This window comes from Oncorhynchus mykiss, chromosome 30 (assembly GCF_057628025.1).
Source record: "Oncorhynchus mykiss isolate SJ-2025 chromosome 30, ASM5762802v1, whole genome shotgun sequence".
Classification (NCBI taxonomy): Eukaryota; Metazoa; Chordata; class Actinopteri; order Salmoniformes; family Salmonidae; genus Oncorhynchus; species Oncorhynchus mykiss.
In genome coordinates this window covers 6,071,971-6,096,746 of record NC_143051.1, presented here as the reverse complement: position 1 = coordinate 6,096,746, position 24,776 = coordinate 6,071,971, and the positions used below count along the sequence as shown (strand labels likewise).

General features: G+C 48.8%; 1 protein-coding gene across 3 annotated transcripts in view; it reads right to left on the bottom strand.

Annotated features, from left to right (window-relative positions):
* The window catches only part of LOC110487836 (NHS-like protein 3), a 118,058-nt gene that overhangs the window by 7,966 nt on the left and 85,316 nt on the right, over positions 1–24,776 (bottom strand). For all 3 annotated transcript variants that reach the window (XM_036971319.2, XM_090228542.1, XM_036971321.2), the window contains 4 exons: positions 3,562–3,720; positions 1,919–1,962; positions 1,670–1,790; positions 184–285 (listed from right to left, as the gene is read on the bottom strand). In XM_036971319.2, the coding sequence (XP_036827214.1) occupies positions 184–285; positions 1,670–1,790; positions 1,919–1,962; positions 3,562–3,720 (426 nt within the window). The remainder of the gene's footprint in view (positions 1–183; positions 286–1,669; positions 1,791–1,918; positions 1,963–3,561; positions 3,721–24,776) is intronic.

Sequence of the window (24,776 nt, the reverse complement as noted above, 5' to 3'; positions counted from 1 at the left end):
ACCTAATTTAAATATGACAGAAGAGTACCATTGATTTGACTTTTTTTGTCAACGTGCCTAAGAGTATTCATCATGATCACTTAATTTACAAAACCCTGGACCTTTATTGGTCTGGGTGACTTTTCTTTGTCAAGTGAATGCTCGGAGTTAAAGCTAGCTGCCATCCAAGGACGAGACATGTACCCAGCTCTCTCTGGACCTGCTGGGGTATGCCCATGATAGTAGTCCTCCTGTTCTTCCTCTTGTCCTGTCTCTTCACTGGGTTCAGAGGTTTGAATGTGGAGCCTGGAAGGATAAGAGGAGATGTTTTTAGAGGAGGGAGAAGGGTGAGATAAGGGAGGAGATAAGGGGTGAGATGTTTTTAGAGGAGGGAGAATGATGAGATAAGGGAGGAGATAAGGGAGGAGATGTTTTTAGAGGAGGGAGAAGGATGAGATAAGGGAGGAGATAAGGGATGAGATGTTTTTAGAGGAGGGAGAAGGATGAGATAAGGGAGGAGATGAGGGAGAGACCCAGTAGAGACCCAGTAGGTACCCAGTAGAGACCCAGTAGACCCAGTAGGTACCCAGTAGACCCAGTAGAGACCCAGTAGAGACCCAGTAGACCTTGTAGACAACCAGTAGACCCAGTAGGTACCCAGTAGAGACACAGTAGAGACCCAGTAGACCCAGTAGACCTAGTAGACCCAGTAGGTACCCAGTAGACCCAGTAGACCCAGTAGAGACCCAGTAGAGACCCAGTAGACCTTGTAGACACCCAGTAGACCCAGTAGGTACCCAGTAGAGACCCAGTAGAGACCCAGTAGACCCAGTAGACCTAGTAGACCCAGTAGAGACCCAGTAGGTACCCAGTAGACCCAGTAGTGACCCAGTAGACCCAGTAGAGACCCAGTAGACCTAGTAGACCCAGTAGGTACCCAGTAGGTACCCAGTAGAGACCCAGGAGAGACCCTGTAGACCAAGTAGACCCAGTAGAGACCCAGTAGAGAACCAGTAGAGACCCAGTAGACCCAGCAGAGACCCAGTAGGTATCCAGTAGACCCAGTAGAGACCCAGTAGAGACCCAGTAGATGCAGTAGACCCAGTAGGTATCCAGTAGACCCAGTAGAGACCCAGTAGAGACCCAGTAGAGACCCAGTAGGTACCCAGTAGACCCAGTAGAGACCCAGTAGACCCAGTAGAGACCCAGTAGACCCAGTAGACCTAGTAGACCCAGTAGAGACCCAGTAGGTACCCAGTAGACCCAGTAGAGACCCAGTAGGTATCCAGTAGACACCCAGTAGACACCCAGTAGAGACCCAGTAGAGACCCAGTAGACGCAGTAGACCCAGTAGAGACCCAGTAGACGCAGTAGACCCAGTAGGTATCCAGTAGACCCAGTAGAGACCCAGTAGAGACCCAGTAGATGCAGTAGAGACCCAGTAGAGACCCAGTATAGCCAGTAGACCCAGTATACCCAGTAGAGACCCAGTAGAGAACCAGAAGAGACCCAGTAGAGAGAGACACATTCTGCTATGAATAAGGCATGTATGAGAAATATTGTACAAATCACCAAACTATACTAGGTCCAAGGCATGATCTATGATTAGATTTCATTAAAATATGATGAAATGGATATGATAATGAATACTTCCTCCCCCCCATACACACACACACACACACACACCTACCTTGGCGTGTGAGCACAGGTCTCGTGGACACAGCCAATCCAGCAGAGGTCACTGCAGTAACAGAATTCCCGGCGGTACTTCCTGACTCCTGAGATCCATCCCTGTGGTTGGGGCTGACATCCTGCAGAGGAGAGGAATGGGGTTTTTAGGGACAACGTTTTCAATCACTGCAGAAGTTGTCTGCTCCTTGCTCCTTGTTCTCAGTTGACCAGTACCAGCCGTATGGTTTCAAATGACGCCACTACTTACTGCGTCACTATGGTCCTCCTGAAAGTCCACTCCTTTGTTGTGTTCTGTAGGAGAGACAAAGAAGGTTTTTCAGATATTCCCTACAGCTCTGAGATCTAAATACCCCTTCTTCCATTAGTGTCTATTGAGTGTGTGTCATGCAGGGTGTAGTGTGTAGTGTGTAGTGTGTCGTAGTGTGTTCTGTGTTGTGTGCAGTGTGTAGTGTGTAGTGTGTAGTGTGTAGTGTGTTGTGTGCAGTGTGTAGTGTGTAGTGTGTTGTGTGTAGTGTGTCGTAGTGTGTTCTGTGTAGTGTGTTGTGTGCAGTGTGTAGTGTGTAGTGTGTCGTAGTGTGTTCTGTGTAGTGTGTTGTGTGCAGTGTGTAGTGTGTTCTGTGTAGTGTGTAGTGTGTTTTGTGTTGTATGTTTAACCCCTCCGGTGCCTCTGTGTGTAGTGTGTTTTGTGTAGTGTAGTGTGTAGAGTGCAGTGTGTTCTGTGTAGTGTGCAGTGTGTTCTGTGTAGTGTGCAGTGTGTAGTGTGTTGTGTCACTACCTTCTTGTTGCAGTATCTTTAACCCCTCCCATGCATCAGTGTGTAGTGTGTAGTGTGTAGTGTGTAGTGTGCAATGTGCAGTGTATGTAGTGTGCAGTGTGCAGTGTGTGTAGTGCAGTGTGTGTAGTGTGCAGTGTGCAGTGTGTAGTGTGCAGTGTGTGATGTGTGCAGTGTGATGTGTGCAGTGTGTAGTGTGTAGTGTGTAGTGTGCAGTGTGCAGTGTGTAGTGTGTAGTGTGCAGTGTGCAGTGTGTAGTGTGTAGTGTGCAGTGTGTAGTGTGCAGTGTGCAGCGTGTAGTGTGTAGTGTGCAGTGTGTAGTGTGTAGTGTGTAGTGTGCAGTGTGCAGTGTGTAGTGTGCAGTGTGTAGTGTGCAGTGTGTGCAGTGTGCAGTGTGCAGTGTGTAGTGTGCATTGTGCAGTGTGAAGGGTGTAGTGTGCAGTGTTTAGTGTTTAGTGTCACTATCTTCTTGTTGTAGTATCTTTAACCCTTCCCATGCCTCAGTGTGTAGTGTGTAGTGTGCAGTGTGCAGTGTGTAGTGTGCAGTGTGCAGCGTGTAGTGTGTAGTGTCACTACCTTCTTGTTGTAGTATCTTTAACCCCTCCCATGCCTCAGTGTTTAGTGTGTAGTGTGTAGTGTGCAGTGTGTAGTGTGTAGTGTGTAGTGTGTAGTGTCACTACCTTCTTGTTGTAGTATCTTTAACCCCTCCCATGCCTCAGTGTTTAGTGTGCAGTGTGCAGTGTGTGTAGTGTGTAGTGTGCAGTGTGCAGTGTGCAGTGTGTGTAGTGTGCAGTGTGCAGTGTGCAGTGTGTAGTGTGCAGTGTGTAGTGTGTAGTGTGCAGTGTGTAGTGTGTAGTGTGTAGTGTGTAGTGTGCAGTGTGTAGTGTGCAGTGTGCAGTGTGCAGTGTGCAGTGTGCAGTGTGCAGTGTGTAGTGTGTAGTGTGTAGTGTGCAGTGTGCAGTGTGCAGTATGTAGTGTGCAGTGTGTAGTGTCACTACCTTCTTGTTGTAGTATCTTTAACCCTTCCCATGCCTCAGTGTGTACTGGGTAGTGTGTAGTGTGCAGTGTGTAGTGTGTAATGTGCAGTGTGTAGTGTGTGTAGTGTGTAGTGTCACTACCTTCTTGTTGTAGTATCTTTAACCCTTCCCGTGCCTCAGTGTGCAGGTCTTCCAGGTACTGAGGGCGGTTGCCCTCGATGAACACATTCTCCTGGTAGTGTGAGGAGGCTGTGTAGTGAACTGTCAACTTCTTCTGTTCATCCAGACACTTAGGACCAGCTAGAGAGAGGGGGAGGGAAGGGAGAAAGGGAGGGAGGGAGGGAGGGTGGCAGGGAGGGAGGGAGGGAGGGAAGGGGAGGCAGGGAGAGAGGGAGGGAGGGAGGGAAGGGGAGAAAGGGAGGGGGAGGGAAGGGGAGAGAGGGAGGGGGAGAGAGGGAGCGGGAGGGAGGGAGGGGGGGAAGGGGAGAGAGGGAGGGAAGGAGGGAAGGGGAGAGGGGAAGGGGAGAGGGGGAGGGAGGGAGGGAGGGAAGGGGAGAGGGGGAGGGAGGGAGGGAGGGAGGGAGGGAGGGAGGGAGGGAGGGAGGGAGGGAGGAAGGGGAGAGAAGAGGAGAGAGAGAGAGTTTAATCCAGGATGAAAACCAGTACCTAGGAGATGTGGTAGAATGCTGACATGATAAAGGGTTGTGACTGAGGATCAGATGGTAGAGGTTCTGGTAGTGTGCTTACATACAGGACAGGACACCCTACAGACTGGAGTAGCTGCTCACAGTGACTGGCACCCGGGGCTTTAGAATGTATTCCAGTACCTAGCAACACTGTGTACGGTACTAATGAAGGCATTACAGCTCTAGAACATCCTGACCCTTAATCAGAGTACACTGACTCCCCTTTCTGGTCTTCCATCCAATACCACATTATCTCCTGCTGTCTGTCCTTCTGCTCCCCTTTTTACCTTTTCCTGACCCTTTAGCCTCTGTCTGTCTGTCTGTCTGTCTGTCTGTCTGTCTGTCTGTCTGTCTGTCTGTCTGTCTGTCTGTCTGTCTGTCTGTCTGTCTGTCTGTCTGTCTGTCTCTCTCTCTCTGATTAATAACGATTTGATTTATTTAAGTTGTGCTCGCATAGGGGTCTCTCTGAATCTCTCTGTCCCACTACCAGTCTCTCTGAATCTCTCTGTCCCACTACCAGTCTCTCTGAATCTCTCTGTCCCACTACCAGTCTCTCTGAATCTCTCTGTCCCACTACCAGTCTCTCTGAATCTCTCTGTCCCACTACCAGTCTCTCTGAATCTCTCTGTCCCACTACCAGTCTCTCTGTCCCACTACCAGTCTCTCTGTCCCACTACCAGTCTCTCTGAATCTCTCTGTCCCACTACCAGTCTCTCTGAATCTCTCTGTCCCACTACCAGTCTCTCTGAATCTCTCTGTCCCACTACCAGTCTCTCTGAATCTCTCTGTCCCACTACCAGTCTCTCTGTCCCACTACCAGTCTCTCTGTCCCACTACCAGTCTCTCTGAATCTCTCTGTCCCACTACCAGTCTCTCTGTCCAACTACCAGTCTCTCTGTCCCACTACCAGTCTCTCTGAATCTCTCTGTCCCACTACCAGTCTCTCTGTCCCACTACCAGTCTCTCTGTCCCACTACCAGTCTCTCTGTCCCACTACCAGTCTCTCTGAATCTCTCTGTCCCACTACCAGTCTCTCTGTCCCACTACCAGTCTCTCTGTCCCACTACCAGTCTCTCTGTCCCACTACCAGTCTCTCTGAATCTCTCTGTCCCACTACCAGTCTCTCTGTCCCACTACCAGTCTCTCTGTCCCACTACCAGTCTCTCTGTCCCACTACCAGTCTCTCTGAATCTCTCTGTCCCACTACCAGTCTCTCTGTCCCACTACCAGTCTCTCTGTCCCACTACCAGTCTCTCTGAATCTCTCTGTCCCACTACCAGTCTCTCTGTCCCACTACCAGTCTCTCTGTCCCACTACCAGTCTCTCTGTCCCACTACCAGTCTCTCTGAATCTCTCTGTCCCACTACCAGTCTCTCTGTCCCACTACCAGTCTCTCTGTCCCACTACCAGTCTCTCTGTCCCACTACCAGTCTCTCTGAATCTCTCTGTCCCACTACCAGTCTCTCTGTCCCACTACCAGTCTCTCTGTCCCACTACCAGTCTCTCTGTCCCACTACCAGTCTCTCTGAATCTCTCTGTCCCACTACCAGTCTCTCTGTCCCACTACCAGTCTCTCTGTCCCACTACCAGTCTCTCTGTCCCACTACCAGTCTCTCTGAATCTCTATGTCCCACTACCAGTCTCTCTGTCCCACTACCAGTCTCTCTGTCCCACTACCAGTCTCTCTGTCCCACTACCAGTCTCTCTGTCCCACTACCAGTCTCTCTGTCCCACTACCAGTCTCTCTGTCCCATCACGAGTCTCCCACCAGTCTCTCTGTCCCACCACCAGTCTCTCTGTCCCATCACCAGTCTCCCACCAGTCTCCCACCAGTCTCCCACCAGTCTCCCACCAGTCTCTCTGTCCCACCACCAGTCTCTCTGTCCCACCACCAGTCTCTCTGTCCCACCACCAGTCTCCCACCAGTCTCTCTGTCCCATCACCAGTCTCCCACCAGTCTCTCTGTCCCACCACCAGTCTCCCACCAGTCTCTCTGTTCCACCACCAGTCTCCCACCAGTCTCTCTGTTCCACCACCAGTCTCCCACCAGTCTCTCTGTCCCATCACCAGTCTCCCACCAGTCTCTCTGTCCCACCACCAGTCTCCCACCAGTCTCTCTGTTCCACCACCAGTCTCCCACCAGTCTCTCTGTCCCACCACCAGTCTCCCACCAGTCTCTCTGTCCCACCACCAGTCTCCCACCAGTCTCTCTGTTCCACCACCAGTCTCTCTGTTCCACCACCAGTCTCCCACCAGTCTCTCTGTCCCACCACCAGTCTCCCACCAGTCTCTCTGTTCCACCACCAGTCTCCCACCAGTCTCTCTGTCCCACCACCAGTCTCCCACCAGTCTCCCTGTCCCATCACCAGTCTCTCTTGGTATGTGTGTATCATTTGCGTCTCTCCACACACTCAATGCTCTGTTTGTGGCACAAGCTGCCAAGTGAACTTATGAGCGGTGTGTGCGTGTTTGTGTGTGACAGTCTGCTAGGCAGACGTCCCGCCTTAGCCACCCCGGAGGGCTAACCCCAGATTGTTTAATCCCCAGCCTTTTCTCACCCTAGGTAGTCCATATGGGCAAGGCATCCCAAATTGCACCCTATTCTCTTTAAAGTGCACTAGAACACATAGGCAACCTGGTCAAAAGTAGTGCACTACATAGGGAATGGGATGTCATTTGGGATGTAGCCTTGGTATGGTTCCAAGATAAACATGCTGCTGCCTTCCTAAGTGGCCAGGGAACTCAACAGAGAGGTTAGAGTAGCGAGGAGACAGAGAGGTTAGAGTAGCGAGGAGACAGAGAGGTTAGAGTAGCGAGGAGACAGAGAGGTTAGAGTAGTGAGGAGACAGAGGTTAGAGTAGTGACGAGACAGAGAGGTTAGAGTAGTGACGAGACAGAGAGGTTAGAGTAGCGAGGAGACAGAGAGGTTACAGTAGTGAGGAGACAGAGAGGTTAGTGTAGTGAGGAGACAGAGGTTAGTGTAGTGAGGAGACAGAGAGGTTAGTGTAGTGAGGAGACAGAGAGGTTAGAGTAGTGACGAGACAGAGAGGTTAGAGTAGTGACGAGACAGAGAGGTTAGAGTAGCGAGGAGACAGAGGTTAGAGTAGTGAGGAGACAGAGAGGTTAGAGTAGTGAGGAGACAGAGAGGTTAGAGTAGTGAGGAGACAGAGAGGTTAGAGTAGTGAGGAGACAGAGAGGTTAGAGTAGTGAGGAGACAGAGAGGTTAGAGTAGTGAGGAGACAGAGAGGTTAGAGTAGTGACGAGACAGAGAGGTTAGAGTAGCGAGGAGACAGAGGTTAGAGTAGTGAGGAGACAGAGAGGGTAGAGTAGTGAGGAGACAGAGAGGTTAGAGTAGTGACGAGACAGAGAGGTTAGAGTAGTGAGGAGACAGAGAGGTTAGAGTAGTGAGGAGACAGAGAGGTTAGAGTAGTGAGGAGACAGAGAGGTTAGAGTAGTGAGGAGACAGAGAGGTTAGAGTAGTGAGGAGACAGATAGGTTAGAGTAGTAGAGTCGTCTGTCACCATCTTTCTGTTTCTAGTCTTTCACCAGTCCTCTGTCACCATCTTTCACCAGTCCTCTGTCACCATCTTTCACCAGTCCTCTGTCACCATCTTTCACCGGTTCTCTGTCACCATCTTTCTGTTTCTAGTCTTTCACCAGTCCTCTGTCACCATCTTTCACCGGTTCTCTGTCACCATCTTTCTGTTTCTAGTCTTTCACCAGTCCTCTGTCACCATCTTTCTGTTTCTAGTCTTTCACCAGTCCTCTGTCACCATCTTTCTGTTTCTAGTCTTTCATCAGTCCTCTGTCACCATCTTTCTGTTTCTAGTCTTTCACCAGTCCTCTGTCACCATCTTTCACCAGTCCTCTGTCACCATCTTTCACCAGTCCTCTTTCACCATCTTTCTGTTTCTAGTCTTTCACCAGTCCTCTGTCACCATCTTTCTGTTTCTAGTCTTTCACCAGTCCTCTGTCACCATCTTTCTGTTTCTAGTCTTTCACCAGTCCTCTGTCACCATCTTTCACCAGTCCTCTGTCACCATCTTTCTGTTTCTAGTCTTTCACCAGTCCTCTGTCACCATCTTTCACCAGTCCTCTGTCACCATCTTTCTGTTTCTACACTGGTAACATGAAAGAGGATTCAAGACATATATGATCTCTCAAACATCCACCCTGTTTGATCTCATGTCTATAAACAGGTAGTGTAGAGCCTCTCAAACATCCACAACAAGTTGTTCCTCATTCAGACACAAGACTACACCAAACAGCCTATCAACCAAACAAGTCATCGAACATAAAACACACAATCTTCCAGATCAGCGAAAACATAACTCCCATCTTCACTCACCTTTCTTCTTGAAGACGGAGAGCAGAGAGCGAATTTTTTTCCTCAGGTACACCACCATGTTTACACTGAGACCATTACAAGGAGGAGAGGTAGAGACGAGAATAAACGTCCAACCAAAAGTTACTATTTTATTCTCTGTGGACTGGAATCAAACCAGAGAGGAATCAAGACAAGTGTCTAGTTGTTCTGGATAAAAGTGTCTGTGAAATAATGTGCAATCTAGTTGTTAGTCTACCTACTCAAACCTCTACAGGTCTAGTTGTGTTTGTATTCTCTGTCTGGGTCTAACTGGTCTGTCGTAGAATTACAGAATCACAACGACTTGGCCTCCTAGTCGCTGTCAATAACAGTTTTGGCGAAAAATGACCAAAATCTTTTCCCAATCTACAGAGGTCAGTAGTAGTCGTCTTTTGGCTGTCTCTGTCTTGTCCGTTTTGTAGTGGTCTGCAATAGTCTGTGGTAGAGTTAAAGAGTCACGGTGTTTAGTCCTCGTTAGCCTAGCTAGCTCAGTGACAGAATGACTGGTTAGCCCCTAAGTAGGTTGGACACAAGGAGCCTTGCATGCACCCTGAGCCTGGTAGCCAATCCGCTGCTTTATCCTTCCCTCCTTTAGAACGCCCCTCTCTATTGTCAGACAAGGACAAACCCCCTGAGCGAAACGGCTGTCCAAGTTTTGTCTTGTGTTGCTGAGCCTAGACACACGTGCACGAAGAGACGCACACACGAAGAAACGCACACACACACACACACACACACACACACACACACACACACACACACACACACACACACACACACACACACTCCTCTCCCCCAGGAGTTCCTTGTTAATGCCAACTGAGTTTTGAGTTTTAGAATGAGGGGGGACCCGTTGACGTACTGTACTCCCACAAACACTAGGTTGTTGGTGCTGGATGTTGGTGCTGGGTTGTTGGTGCTGGGTGTTGGTGCTGGGTTGTTGGTGCTGGGTTGTTGGTGCTGGGTGTTGGTGCTGGGTTGTTGGTGCTGGGTGTTGGTGCTGGGTTGTTGGTGCTGGGTGTTGGTGCTGGGTGTTGGTGCTGGGTGTTGGTGCTGGGTGTTGGTGCTGGGGTGTTGGTGCTGGGTGTTGGTGCTGGGTGTTGGTGCTGGGTGTTGGTGCTGGGTGTTGGTGCTGGGTTGTTGGTGCTGGGTGTTTGTGCTGGGTGTTGGTGCTGGGTTGTTGGTGCTGGGTGTTGGTGCTGGGTTGTTGGTGCTGGGTGTTGGTGCTGGGTGTTGGTGCTGGGTGTTTGTGCTGGGTGTTTGTGCTGGGTGTTGGGGCCGGGTGTTGGGGCCGGGTGTTGGTGCTGGGTGTTGGTGCTGGGTGTTGGTGCTGGGTGTTGGTGCTGGGTGTTGGGGCTGGGCCTTGGTGCTGGGTGTTTGTGCTGGGTGTTTGTGCTGGGTGTTGGGGCCGGGTGTTGGGGCTGGGTTATTAGTGCTGGGTGTTGGTGCTGGGTGTTGGGGCTGGGCCTTGGTGCTGAGTTGTTGGTGCTGGGTTATTAGTGCTGGGTTATTGGTGCTGGGTTATTGGTGCTGGCTGTTGGGGCTGGGCCTTGGTGCTGAGTTGTTGGTGCTGGGTGTTGGGGCTGGGTTGTTGGTGCTGGGTTACTGGTGCTGGGTTGTTGGTGCTGGGTGTTGGTGCTGGGTCGTTGGGGCTGGGACGTTGGGGCTGGGTTGTTGGGGCTGGGTTGTTGGGGCTTGGTTGTTGGGGCTTGGTTGTTGGGACTGGGTCATTGGGGCTGGGTAGTTGGGGCTGGGTTATTGGTGGTGCTGGGTTTTTGGGGCTGGGTTGTTGGGGCTGGGTTGTTGGTGGTACTGGGTTGTTGGGGCTGATCAACTCATTATGAAAGTAAATAGTACCTGACTGATGGTTGAAGTAACCCATGTTTGGGTTATTCACGCAACCCGACTGGCTGAGTCCAAATAACCCAGCGTGTGTTCTGTCTAATATTTACCAAGAGCTGGGTTACCAAAGAAGCCAAATTGGGTTGTTCTTTAACCCAGAATTTGTTTTAGTGTGTACACACACACACACACACTCACACACGCACACGCACACACTTACGCACACACCAAAAACACCTGTACACCCTCGTCCCATACAAGAACCAAAACAAAACCATCTTAATTAACAGCAACCTAAACGATGTTAAAGATTGGAAACGTGCCATTACACTGAGTACCGCGGCAGATGCCTCTGTCGCAGACAACCAACAGAGATGTCCGAGTTGGATAGAGCAGCCTGAGATGGTGTGTGTGACATCAGAGAGGTCAGAGATGGTGTGTGTGTGTGACATCACAGAGGTCAGAGTTGGATAGAGCAGCTTGAGATGGTGTGTGTGACATCAGAGAGGTCAGAGACGGTGTGTATGTGTGACATCAGAGAGGTCAGAGATGGTGTGTATATGTGACAGCAGAGAGGTCAGAGATGGTGTGTATATGTGACAGCAGAGAGGTCAGAGATGGTGTGTATTTGTGCCAAAAACAAGTTCTTTTTTATTTTCTCACTCATTCTTCCTGGTAGATTCTCACATGCCCTCCAGCTTATGGACTAAGTGCTGGTTTTAGCTATAAATAGCCATCATCATATTCTCAGTTCACATCAGCTCAGATAATTGCGCATCCCCTTTTAAGTCTGCTTGACAGTATACCAATGTTCCACTCGTACCAGAGCTTTGACTCTCTTCCCCTCGACGGCTGCATCTATCCTGAATTAAGAAGCCCCCGCAGGTGGACTAGAGCTGGGTTACACTCCCAGCCAGCTGGATGGATACACTTGTAAAACAGCTATAGGTTACACTCCCAGCCAGCTGGATGGATACACTTGTAAAACAGCTATAGGTTACACTCCCAGCCAGCTGGATGGATACACTTGTAAAACAGCTATAGGTTACACTCCCAGCCAGCTGGATGGATACACTTGTAAAACAGCTATAGGTTACACTCCCAGCCAGCTGGATGGATACACTTGTAAAACAGCTATAGGTTAAACTCCCAGCCAGCTGGATGGATACACTTGTAAAATAGCTATAGGTTACACTCCCAGCCAGCTGGATGGATACACTTGTAAAACAGCTATAGGTTACACTCCCAGCCAGCTGGATGGATACACTTGTAAAACAGCTATAGGTTACACTCCCAGCCAGCTGGATGGATACACTTGTAAAACAGTTATAGGTTACACTCCCAGCCAGCTGGATGGATACACTTGTAAAACAGCTATAGGTTACACTCCCAGCCAGCTGGATGGATACACTTGTAAAACAGCTATAGGTTACACTCCCAGCCAGCTGGATGGATACACTTGTAAAACAGCTATAGGTTACACTCCCAGCCAGCTGGATGGATACACTTGTAAAACAGCTATAGGTTACACTCCCAGCCAGCTGGATGGATACACTTGTAAAACAGCTATAGGTTACACTCCCAGCCAGCTGGATGGATACACTTGTAAAACAGCTATAGGTTACACTCCCAGCCAGCTGGATGGATACACTTGTAAAACAGTTATAGGTTACACTCCCAGCCAGCTGGATGGATACACTTGTAAAACAGCTATAGGTTACACTCCCAGCCAGCTGGATGGATACACTTGTAAAACAGCTATAGGTTACACTCCCAGCCAGCTGGATGGATACACTTGTAAAACAGCTATAGGTTAAACTCCCAGCCAGCTGGATGGATACACTTGTAAAATAGCTATAGGTTACACTCCCAGCCAGCTGGATGGATACACTTGTAAAACAGCTATAGGTTACACTCCCAGCCAGCTGGATGGATACACTTGTAAAACAGCTATAGGTTACACTCCCAGCCAGCTGGATGGATACACTTGTAAAACAGTTATAGGTTACACTCCCAGCCAGCTGGATGGATACACTTGTAAAACAGCTATAGGTTACACTCCCAGCCAGCTGGATGGATACACTTGTAAAACAGCTATAGGTTACACTCCCAGCCAGCTGGATGGATACACTTGTAAAACAGCTATAGGTTACACTCCCAGCCAGCTGGATGGATACACTTGTAAAACAGCTATAGGTTACACTCCCAGCCAGCTGGATGGATACACTTGTAAAACAGCTATAGGTTACACTCCCAGCCAGCTGGATGGATACACTTGTAAAACAGCTATAGGTTACACTCCCAGCCAGCTGGATGGATACACTTGTAAAACAGTTATAGGTTACACTCCCAGCCAGCTGGATGGATACACTTGTAAAACAGCTATAGGTTACACTCCCAGCCAGCTGGATGGATACACTTGTAAAACAGCTATAGGTTACACTCCCAGCCAGCTGGATGGATACACTTGTAAAACAGCTATAGGTTACACTCCCAGCCAGTTGGACTGATACACTTGTAAAACAGCTATAGGTTACACTCCCAGCCAGCTGGATGGATACACTTGTAAAACAGCTATAGGTTACACTCCCATCCAGCTGGATGGATACCCTTGTAAAACAGTTACCTAGGCCCCTGCAGATCTGTGCAGATACAACTATCAGCAGATTGATATTTACATCTATTCGTCAACAAATTGTAACTCTGCTTAAATCCACTTTCATCCAACGCAAATGTAAGCTACATGTTTTTTTTTTGGTTTGTTGCCAGCTGTCGTTGATTCTTGATAAAGGAAACAGTTTGAGTCTTTAGATGGGTACTAGACGTATCTAAATCATTTGTGTGAGACGACACAAATAAAGTATCACTCCTCCACTGCTCTGGCTGCCCAGTCCGGGGTGCTCCTCCCCCCATCTGCTACCCAGTCCGGGGTGCTCCTTCACTGCTCTGGCTGCCCAGTCCGGGGTGCTCCTCCCCCCATCTGCTACCCAGTCCGGGGTGCTCCTTCACTGCTCTGGCTGCCCAGTCCGGGGTGCTCCTCCACTGCTCTGGCTGCCCAGTCCGGGGTGCTCCTCCACTGCTCTGGCTGCCCAGTCCGGGGTGCTCCTCCACTGCTCTGGCTGCCCAGTCCGGGGTGCTCCTTCACTGCTCTGGCTGCCCAGTCCGGGGTGCTCCTCCCCCCATCTGCTACCCAGTCCGGGGTGCTTGGCAGTGCGTTAAAGGGTCTAAGCCAGTGGGGGGGGCTGAGCGGAGACCTCCAGGGGAGCAGCTTTAGAGATGGGCCCACTGCCAGTAAGAATTAACCTACTATAGTCAGTCTTACCTAACTATCTTATCACCCCTCACTCCCTGCTGTTGGTCTCTCTCTCACTCCTCTTGTCTCCTCTCATTCATATCATGTCCCTACTGTCTCTCTCTGTCTCTCTCATTCCTTCCACTTCTCTCTCTCTCTCTTATAACCCAGAACACAGTCTCCTATAACCCAGAACACACAGTCTCTTATAACCCAGAACACACAGTCTCCTATAACCCAGAACACAGTCTCCTATAACCCAGAACACACAGTCTCTTATAACCCAGAACACAGTCTCTTATAACCCAGAATACACAGTCTCTTATAACCCAGAATACACAGTCTCTTATAATCCAGAACACAGTCTCCTATAACCCAGAACACAGTCTCTTATAACCCAGAACACACAGTCTCTTATAATCCAGAACACACAGTCTCTTATAACCCAGAACACACAGTCTCCTATAACCCAGAACACACAGTCTCCTATAACCCAGAACACACAGTCTCTTATAACCCTGAACACACAGTCTCCTAGAACCCAGAACACAGTCTCCTATAACCCAGAACACACAGTCTCCTATAACCCAGAATACACAGTCTCCTATAACCCAGAACACACAGTCTCCTATAACCCAGAACACAGTCTCCTATAACCCAGAACACACAGTCTCCTATAACCCAGAACACAGTCTCTTATAACCCAGAATACACAGTCTCCTATAACCCAGAACACTCTTCCCCCACCATTTTCCTGTCACACACCGATCTTTGCTCTGTCTCTGGTATCTTTTTATGGGCCCCTTGTTGTTCCACAGGCCCCTTATTTTAATATTCATTAGAAGACCTATAGAGACACCATCTGGCCCAGGGAGAGAGGAGAGGGGGGAGAGAGAGGGGGAGAAGGGGGAGAGGGGAGAGAGGGAGAAGGGAGAGATGGGGGAAGGGGGAGTGGGGATAGAGGAGGGAGAGAGGTGAGAGGGGAGAGAGAGGGGGGAGAAGGGGGAGAGAGGAGGGGGAGAGGTGAGAGGTGAGAGGGGAGAGAGAGGGGGGAGAGGGGAGAGAGGAGGGGGAGAGGTGAGAGAGAGGGGGAGAGGTGAGAGGGGAGAGAGAGGAGTTCAAATCCAAGTTTATTGGTCACACACAGAGTTGCATGCGTTCTAGAATGTGCAGCAAATTGCTGATGTTTGTAGCTCCAATGACTAACAAACGCAAATGCACAGATAATCAAACCATCTGTTGTGGTAGAGACAGTTGGAGTTTGGAGTTCACTCAATGAGCAGAGTCATGAAAGAAGTTCCTAAATCACCTACGCAGTGACTAGAAGATGACTGGCCTCCTGTCAGAAGGTCAAACCACCAATCAGAAGACAGTCAGTGTTTAGAGCACCAATAAAACAGTCTCATTGAGGGAGCAAAGTTTAAGGCAACTTCCACTCCACGTTTACAGCCCTCTCCACAATGTCTGTGAAATTGTTAAATTTTTAGGACAAGAAAACTAGGAGGACGTGGAACATGAATATTAGACAGAGGCAGCTGGCCCATCTTTAGCACAGTGGGTCGGTCTAAATGGGGGGGGGGGTTTGGATGAATATTTACCTGCGGGACTCAAGGGGGAAAAAAAGGCTGCTGTGGGGGGGCCTTGAGGTGGGGACCTTGAGGTGGGGACCTTGAGGTGGGGGCCTTGAGGTGGAGGCCTTGAGGTGGGGGGCCTTGAGGTGGGGACCTTGAGGTGGGGGCCTTGAGGTGGGGGACTTGAGGTGGGGGGCCTTGAGGTGGAGACCTTGAGGTGGGGGCCTTGAGGTGGGGGACTTGAGGTGGGGGACTTGAGGTGGAGGCCTTGAGGTGGGGGGCCTTGAGGTGGGGGCCTTGAGGTGGGGGCCTTGAGGTGGGGGCCTTGAGGTGGGGGACTTGAGGTGGAGGCCTTGAGGTGGAGGCCTTGAGGTGGAGGCCTTGAGGTGGGGGGCCTTGATGTGGGGGCCTTGAGGTGGGGGCCTTGAGGTGGGGTTCCTTGAGGTGGGGGCCTTGAGGTGGGGTTCCTTGAGGTGGTGGCCTTGAGGTGGGGTTCCTTGTGGTGGGGGCCTTGAGGTGGAGGCCTTGAGGTGGGGTTCCTTGAGGTGGGGGCCTTGAGGTGGGGTTCCTTGAGGTGGTGGCCTTGAGGTGGGGGCCTTGAGGTGGAGGCCTTGAGGTGGGGTTCCTTGAGGTGGGGGCCTTGAGGTGGGGTTCCTTGAGGTGGTGGCCTTGAGGTGGGGGACTTGAGGTGGGGGCCTTGAGGTGGGGTTCCTTGAGGTGGGGGCCTTGAGGTGGTGGCCTTGAGGTGGGGGGCCTTGAGGTGCCAGGGCCGACTCTGATCCCTGTCCGTTACGCAATACAAAATGATGTAATTTATTATATTGTCCACTCGATGGTGCTAGTGTAATGGATTATATTGTCCACTAGATGGTGCTAGTGTAATGGATTATATTGTCCACTAGATGGTGCTAGTGTAATGGATTATATTGTCCACTCGATGGTGCTAGTGTAATGGATTATATTGTCCACTCGATGGTGCTAGTGTAATGGATTATATTGTCCACTCGATGGTGCTAGTGTAATGGATTATATTGTCCACTAGATGGTGCTAGTGTAATGGATTATATTGTCCACTCGATGGTGCTAGTGTAATGTACTATATTGTCCACTCGATGGTGCTAGTGTAATGTACTATATTGTCCACTCGCTGGTGCTAGTGTAATGGATTATATTGTCCACTAGATGGTGGTAGTGTAATGTGCAATATTGTCCATTAGACGGAGCTAGTGTAATGTACTATATTGTCCACTAGATGGTGGTAGTGTAATGTACTATATTGCCCACGAGATGCTGCTTGTGTAATGTACTATATTGTCCACTAGATGGTGCTAGTGTAATGTATTATATTGTCCACTATATGCTGCTTATCTAATGTACTATACTGCCCAATTGATGGTGCTTGTGTAATGTACTATATTGTCCACTAGATGGTGCTTGTGTAATGTACTATATTGTCCACTAGATGGTGCTTGTGTAATGTACTATATTGTCCACTAGATGGTGGTAGTGTAATGTATTATATTGTCCACTATATGCTGCTTATGTAACGTACTATACTGCCCACTAGATGGTGCTTGTGTAATGTACTATATTGTCCACTAGGTGGTGCTTGTGTAATGTACTATATTGTCCACTAGATGGTGCTAGTGTAATGTACTATATTGTCCACTAGGTGGTGCTTGTGTAATGTACTATATTGTCCACTAGATGGTGCTTGTGTAATGTACTATATTGTTCACTAGGTGGTGCTTGTGTAATGTACTATATTGTCCACTAGATGGTGCTAGTGTAATGTATTATATTGTCCACTAGATGGTGCTTGTGTAATGTACTATATTGTCCACTAGATGGTGCTTGTGTAATGTACTATATTGTCCACTAGATGGTGCTAGTGTAATCTAGTCTCTCAATCTTTTTTTGCGATTCGAACCATGAAAAAGCCAGAATAAATCAATTGATGAGGACATCCAAAATCATGAGCTGGCCTGTAGGACATAGAAACAGCTGGTGTATTAAACTATTCTTTAAAAGCTTAAGAGTATCCCTCTTCTCACTGGGAGAAGTATTGAACCAGTTAGAGGATATGATTACCACTACCAGTTACCAGTTACCAGTTACCACTCCCAGTTACCCATTCCCAGTAACCAGCTACCACTAACCAGCTCCCTTACCACTGCCAGTTATTAGTTCTCACTACCAGTTACCACTACCAGTTACCATGTTACCAGCTACCAGTTACCACTACCAGTTAGCAGTTACCAGTTACCAGTTACCACTCCCAGTTACCAGATTCCAGTTACCAGTTACCAGGTTACCAGTTACCAATTACCAGTTACCAGGTTACCAGTTACCACTCCCAGTTACCAGTTAACACTACCATTTACCCATTCCCAGCTACCACTAACCAGCTCCCTTACCACTACCAGTTATTAGTTACCACTACCAGTTACCATTTAACACTACCAGTTACCACTACCAGTTAGCAGTTACCACTACCAGTTACCACGACCAGTTACCAGTTACCAGCTACCACTTGCCACTACCAGTTAGCAGTTACCACTATCAGTTACCATTTAACACTACCAGTTACCACGACCAGTTAACAGTTACCAGCTACCACTTGCCACTACCAGTTAGCAGTTACCACTATCAGTTACCACGACCAGTTACCAGTTACCACTACCAGTTACCACTACCAGTTAGCAGTTACCACTACCAGTTACCACTACCAGTTAGCAGTTACCACTACCAGTTACCAGTACCAGTTTCCACTACCAGTTACCAGTTGCCAGTTAACACTACCAGTTACCAGTCTCAGTAACCAGCTACCAGTTACCATTTACCAGGTACCAGCTACCACTTATCACTACCAGTTAACAGTTACCACAACCAGTTACCAGTTACCACTACCAGTCACTACTACCAGTTAACAGTTACTACTACCAGTTACCAGTTACCACAACCAGTTACCAGTTACCACTACCAGTCACTACTACCAGTTAACAGTTACCACTACCAGTTACCAGTTAACAGTTACCACTACCAGTTACCAGTTACTACTACCAGTTAGCAGTTAGCAGTTACCACTACCAGTTACCAGTTACCAGCTAACAGTTACCACTACCAGTTACCAGTTGCCAGTTAACACTACCAGTTACCAGTCTCAGTAACCAGCTACCAGTTACCAGTTACCAGCTACCAGCTACCACTTATCACTACCAGTTAACAGTTACCACTACCAGTTACCAGTTACCACAACCAGTTACCAGTTACCACTACCAGTCACTACTACCAGTTAACAGTTACCACTACCAGTTCCCACTACCAGTTACCAGTTACTGCTACCAGTTACCAGTTCCCGTTACCAGTTACTACTACCAGCTACCAGTTACCACTACCAGTTACCAGTTACTACTACCAGTTACCAGTTACTACTACCAGTTACCAGTTACCAGTTACTACTACCAGTTACCAGTTACCAGTTACTACTCTCAGTTAACAGTTAACAGTTACCAGTTTCTACTAACAATTACCAGTTACCAGTTACCACTACTAGTTACCAAAACCAGTTAGCAGTTACCACTACCAGTCACTACTACCAGTTAACAGTTACCACTACCATTTCCCACTACCAGTTACCAGTTACTGCTACCAGTTACCAGTTCCCGTTACCAGTTACTACTACCAGCTACTAGTTACCACTACCAGTTACCAGTTACTACTACCAGTTACCAGTTACCAGTTACTACTACCAGTTACCAGTTACCAGTTACTACTACCAGTTACCAGTTACCAGTTACTACTCTCAGTTAACAGTTAACAGTTACCAGTTACTACTACCAGTTACCAGTTACCAGTTACTACTCTCAGTTAACAGTTAACAGTTACCAGTTTCTACTAACAATTACCAGTTACCAGTTACCACTACTAGTTACCAAAACCAGTTAGCAGTTACCACTACCAGTTACCAGTTGTTGTTAAAGGGAAGGTGTCAGTTTGTTCCCTGGCTGACCTCTATCTTGTAGTTAAAGGGAAGGTGTCAGTTTGTTCACTGGCTGACCTCTATCTTGTTGTTAAAGGGAAGGTGTCAGTTTGTTCCCTGGCTGACCTCTATCTTGTAGTTAAAGGGAAGGTGTCAGTTTGTTCCCTGGCTGACCTCTATCTTGTAGTTAAAGGGAAGGTGTCAGTTTGTTCCCCGGCTGACCTCTATCTTGTAGTTAAAGGGAAGGTGTCAGTTTGTTCCCTGGCTGACCTCTATCTTGTAGTTAAAGGGAAGGTGTCAGTTTGTTCCCTGGCTGACCTCTATCTTGTAGTTAAAGGGAAGGTGTCAGTTTGTTCCCTGGCTGACCTCTATCTTGTACTTAAAGGGAAGGTGTCAGTTTGTTCCCTGGCTGACCCCTGTACTCCACATCAGGAGAGAATAAAGAGCGCTGAACCATGAAAGAAACAGAGCCATGTTCCACCTCATCACCTCACTCCTGACTGGCCAAAACCACTGCTACCTGCCTCTCTGTGTGTGTGTGTGTGTGTGTGTGTGTGTGTGTGTGTGTGTGTGTGTGTGTGTGTGTGTGTGTGTGTGTGTGTGTGTGTGTGTGTGTGTGTGTGTGTGTGTGTGTGTGTGTGTGAGAGAGAAAGGGAAAACTAAAAAGGCATTCTGACCCATGGCAATTTCTTTTTGCTATGACACTGGCCCTGACTACGAGATCAGACCAGACCAGTGTTCCTCTGCTGCTGCTATAGAACTAATCAATAGCACTCTACTGACTTCCCTGATCTACTTACACCCTGACTTTACTAACCCAGCTCCTCATGGAATTATAGAGAGAGAGAGAGCTCCTATCTGTCTCCAGAAGATTCCGCTCCTCCTCAGCAAGCCTTCAGTGGCATTATGAACACAGGAGACAGAGGATATAGATGAGAATGTCAATGAAGAATGCAATGAAAGACGTCTGAACTCACTTCATGGCTTGTCCTCTACAACGAGTCTCCGCATACCACAGCCCTCCAAATACAAGAGAGAAACAGATGCCAAAAAAGACAGAGGGAGACCGAGAGAAAGGAGAGAGAGAAAGAGAAGGAGAGAGAGAGAGAGAGAGAGAGGAGGGGGTGAGAAAGGAGAGCTATTTATACCCAGCGTGTGGGTCTATGTATATCTCTCTCTCTGTGCCACGTGGCATTTCAGGGTGCTTTTGTGTCCTTGTCACCCCACCAACTTGTTAATCAGCTTCTGCCAGCTCACACTGATTCTCTACCTCTAATCCTGATTGGGCCATGCTACTCTACCTCTAATCCTGAATGGGCCAAGCTACTCTACCTCTAATCCTGAATGGGCCATGCTACTCTACCTCTAATCCTGAATGGGCCATGCTACTCTACCTCTAATCCTGAATGGGCCATGCTACTCTACCTCTAATCCTGAATGGGCCATGCTACTCTACCTCAATTCCTGAATGGGCCATGCTACTCTACCTCTAATCCTGAATGGGCCATGCTACTCTACCTCTAATCCTGAATGGGCCATGCTACTCTACCTCTAATCCTGAATGGGCCTTTCTACTCTACCTCTAATCCTGAATGGGCCATGCTACTCTACCTCTAATCCGGAATGGGCCATGCAACTCTACCTCTAATCCTGAATGGGCCATGCTACTCTACCTCTAATCCTGAATGGGCCATGCTACTCTACCTCTAATCCTGTATGGGCCATGCTCCAGTACCTCTAATCCCAAATGGGCCATCCTCCAGTACCTCTAATCCTGAATGGGCCATGCTTCAGTACCTCTAATCCTGAATGGGCCATGCTTCAGTATCTCTAATCCTGAATGGTCCATGCTTCAGTACCTCTAATCCTGAATGGGCCATGCTCCAGTACCTCTAATCCTGAATGGGCCACGCTCCAGTACCTCTAATCCTGAATGGGCCACGCTCCAGTACCTCTAATCCTGAATGGGCTACGCTCCAGTACCTCTAATCCTGAATGGGCCACGCTCCAGTACCTCTAATCCTGAATGGGCCATGCTCCAGTACCTCTAATCCTGAATGGGCCATGCTCCAGTACCTCTAATCCTGAATGGGCCATGCTCCAGTACCTCTAATCCCGAATTGGCCATCCTCCAGTACCTCTAATCCCGAATTGGCCATCCTCCAGTACCTCTAATCCTGAATGGGCCACGCTCCAGTACCTCTAATCCTGAATGGGCCATGCTCCAGTACCTCTAATCCCGAATTGGCCATCCTCCAGTACCTCTAATCCTGAATGGGCCACGCTCCAGTACCTCTAATCCTGAATGGGCCACGCTCCAGTACCTCTAATCCTGAATGGGCCACGCTCCAGTACCTCTAATCCTGAATGGGCTATGCTCCAGTACCTCTAATCCTGAATGGGCCATGCTACAGTACCTCTAATCCTGAATGGGCCATGCTACAGTACCTCTAATCCTGAATGGGCCATGCTCCAGTACCTCTAATCCTGAATGGGCCATGCTCCAGTACCTCTAATCCCGAATTGGCCATCCTCCAGTACCTCTAATCCTGAATGGGCCACGCTCCAGTACCTCTAATCCTGAATGGGCCATGCTCCAGTACCTCTAATCCTGAATGGGCCACGCTCCAGTACCTCTAAACCTGAATGGGCCATGCTCCAGTACCTCTAATCCTGAATGGGCCACGCTCCAGTACCTCTAATCCTGAATGGGCCACGCTCCAGTACCTCTAATCCTGAATGGTCCACGCTCCAGTACCTCTAATACTGAATGGGCCACGCTCCAGTACCTCTAATCCTGAATGGTCCATGCTTCAGTACCTCTAATCCTGAATGGTCCATGCTTCAGTACCTCTAATCCTGAATGGGCCACGCTCCAGTACCTCTAATCCTGAATGGTCCATGCTTCAGTACCTCTAATCCTGAATGGTCCATGCTCCAGTACCTCTAATCCTGAATGGGCCACGCTCCAGTACCTCTAATCCTGAATGGGCCACGCTCCAGTACCTCTAATCCTGAATGACCAACAGAGGGATTATTCATACAGCCTCTCCAACATGCAGTAGATAAAATGGCTATGATGATACGTATATACACTGCTCCAAAAAAATAAAGGGAACACTTAAACAACACAATGTAACTCCAAGTCAATCACACTTCTGTGAAATCAAACTGTCCACTTAGGAAGCAACACGGATTGACAATAAATTTCACATGCTGTTGTGCAAATGGAATAGACAACAGGTGGAAATTATAGGCTATTAGCAAGACACCCCCAATAAAGGAGTGGTTCTGCAGGTGGGGACCACAGACCACTTCTCAGTTCCTATGCTTCCTGGCTGATGTTTTGGTCACTTTTGAATGCTGGCGGTGCTTTCACTCTAGTGGTAGCATGAGACGGAGTCTACAACCCACACAAGAGGCTCAGGTAGTGCAGCTCATCCAGGATGGGACATCAATGCGAGTTGTGGCAAGAAGGTTTGCTGTGTCTGTCAGCGTAGTGTCCAGAGCATGGAGGCGCTACCAGAAGACAGGCCAGTACATCAAGAGACGTGGAGGAGGCCGTAGGAGGGCAACAACCCAGCAGCAGGACCGCTACCTCCGCCTTTGTGCAAGGAGGAGCACTGCCAGAGCCCTGCAAAATGACCTCCAGCAGGCCACAAATGTGCATGTGTCTGCTCAAACGGTCAGAAACAGACTCCATGAGGGAGGTATGAGGGCCCGACGTCCACAGGTGGGGTTGTGCTTACAGCCCAACACCGTGCAGGACATTTGGCATTTGCCAGAGAACACCAAGATTGGCAAATTTGCCACTGGCGCCCTGTGCTCTTCACAGATGAAAGCAGGTTCACACTGAGCACATGTGACAGACGTGACAGAGTCTGGAGACGCCGTGGAGAACGTTCTGCTGCCTGCAACATCCTCCAGCATGACCGGTTTGGCGGTGGGTCAGTCATGGTGTGGGGTGGCATTTCTTTGGGGGGCCGCACAGCTCTCCATGTGCTCGCCAGAGGTAGCCTAACAGCCATTAGGTACCGAGATGACATCCTCAGACCCCTTGTGAGACCATATGCTGGTGCGGTTGGCACTGGGTTCCTCCTAATGCAAGACAATTCTAGACCTCGTGTGGCTGGAGTGTGTCAGCAGTTCCTGCAAGAGGAAGGCATTGATGCTATGGACTGGCCCGCCCGTTCCCCAGACCTGAATCCAATTGAGCACATCTGGGACATCATGTCTCGCTCCATCCACCAACGCCACGTTGCACCACAGACTGTCCAGGAGTTGGCGGATGCTTTAGTCCAGGTCTGGGAGGAGATCCCTCAGGAGACCATCCGCCACCTCATCAGGAGCATGCCCAGGCGTTGTAGGGAGGTCATACAGGCACGTGGAGGCCACACACACTACTGAGCCTCATTTAGACATCAAAGTTGGATCAGCCTGTAGTTTGGTTTTCCACTTTAATTTTGAGTGTGACTCCAAATCCAGACCTCCATGGGTTGATAAATTTGATTTCCATTGATAATTTTTGTGTGATTTTGTTGTCAGCACATTCAACTATGTAAAGAAAAAAGTATTTAATAAGAATATTTCATTCATTCAGATCTAGGATGTGTTATTTTAGTGTTCCCTTTATTTTTTTGAGCAGTTTATATATATATATATATATGTGTGTGTGTGTGTGTGTGTGTGTGTGTGTGTGTGTGTGTGTGTGTGTGTGTGTGTGTGTGTGTGTGTGTGTGTGTGTGTGTATATATGTGTGTGTGTGTGTGTGTGTGTGTGTGTGTGCACCCAGAGTAAACAGTTTTCATATTCACTTTCTGAGAATATCCTTTATTGCATCGTCACAACTTGTTGTTAATTGGTCGTTACAGTGTCATGTGATTTGCAGCCGACTGTAAATAAAGAGATATTGTCTGTGTCTGAAATGGCACCCTATTCCCTATATATAGTGCACTACTTTAGACCAGAGCCCTATGGCACCCTATTCCCTATATAGTGCACTTCTTTAGACCAGAACCCTATGGAACCCTAGGCCCTATCTAGTGCACTACTTTAGACCAGAGCCCTATGGAACCCTAGGCCCTATCTAGTGCACTACTTTTGACCAGAGCCCTATGGCACCCTATTCCCTATCTAGTGCACTACTTTAGACCAGAACCCTATGGAACCCTAGGCCCTATCTAGTGCACTCCTTTAGACCAGAGCCCTATGGAACCCTAGGCCCTATCTAGTGCACTACTTTTGACCAGAGCCCTATGGCACCCTATTCCCTATCTAGTGCACTACTTTAGACCAGAACCCTATGGAACCCTAGGCCCTATCTAGTGCACTCCTTTAGACCAGAGCCCTATGGAACCCTAGGCCCTATCTAGTGCACTACTTTAGACCAGAGCCCTATGGAACCCTAGGCCCTATCTAGTGCACTACTTTAGACCAGAGCCCTATGGAACCCTAGGCCCTATCTAGTGCACTACTTTAGACCAGAGCCCTATGGAACCCTAGGCCCTATCTAGTGCACTACTTTAGACCAGAGCCCTATGGAACACTAGGCCCTATCTAGTGCACTACTTTAGACCAGAGCCCTATGGAACCCTAGACCCTATCTAGTGCACTACTT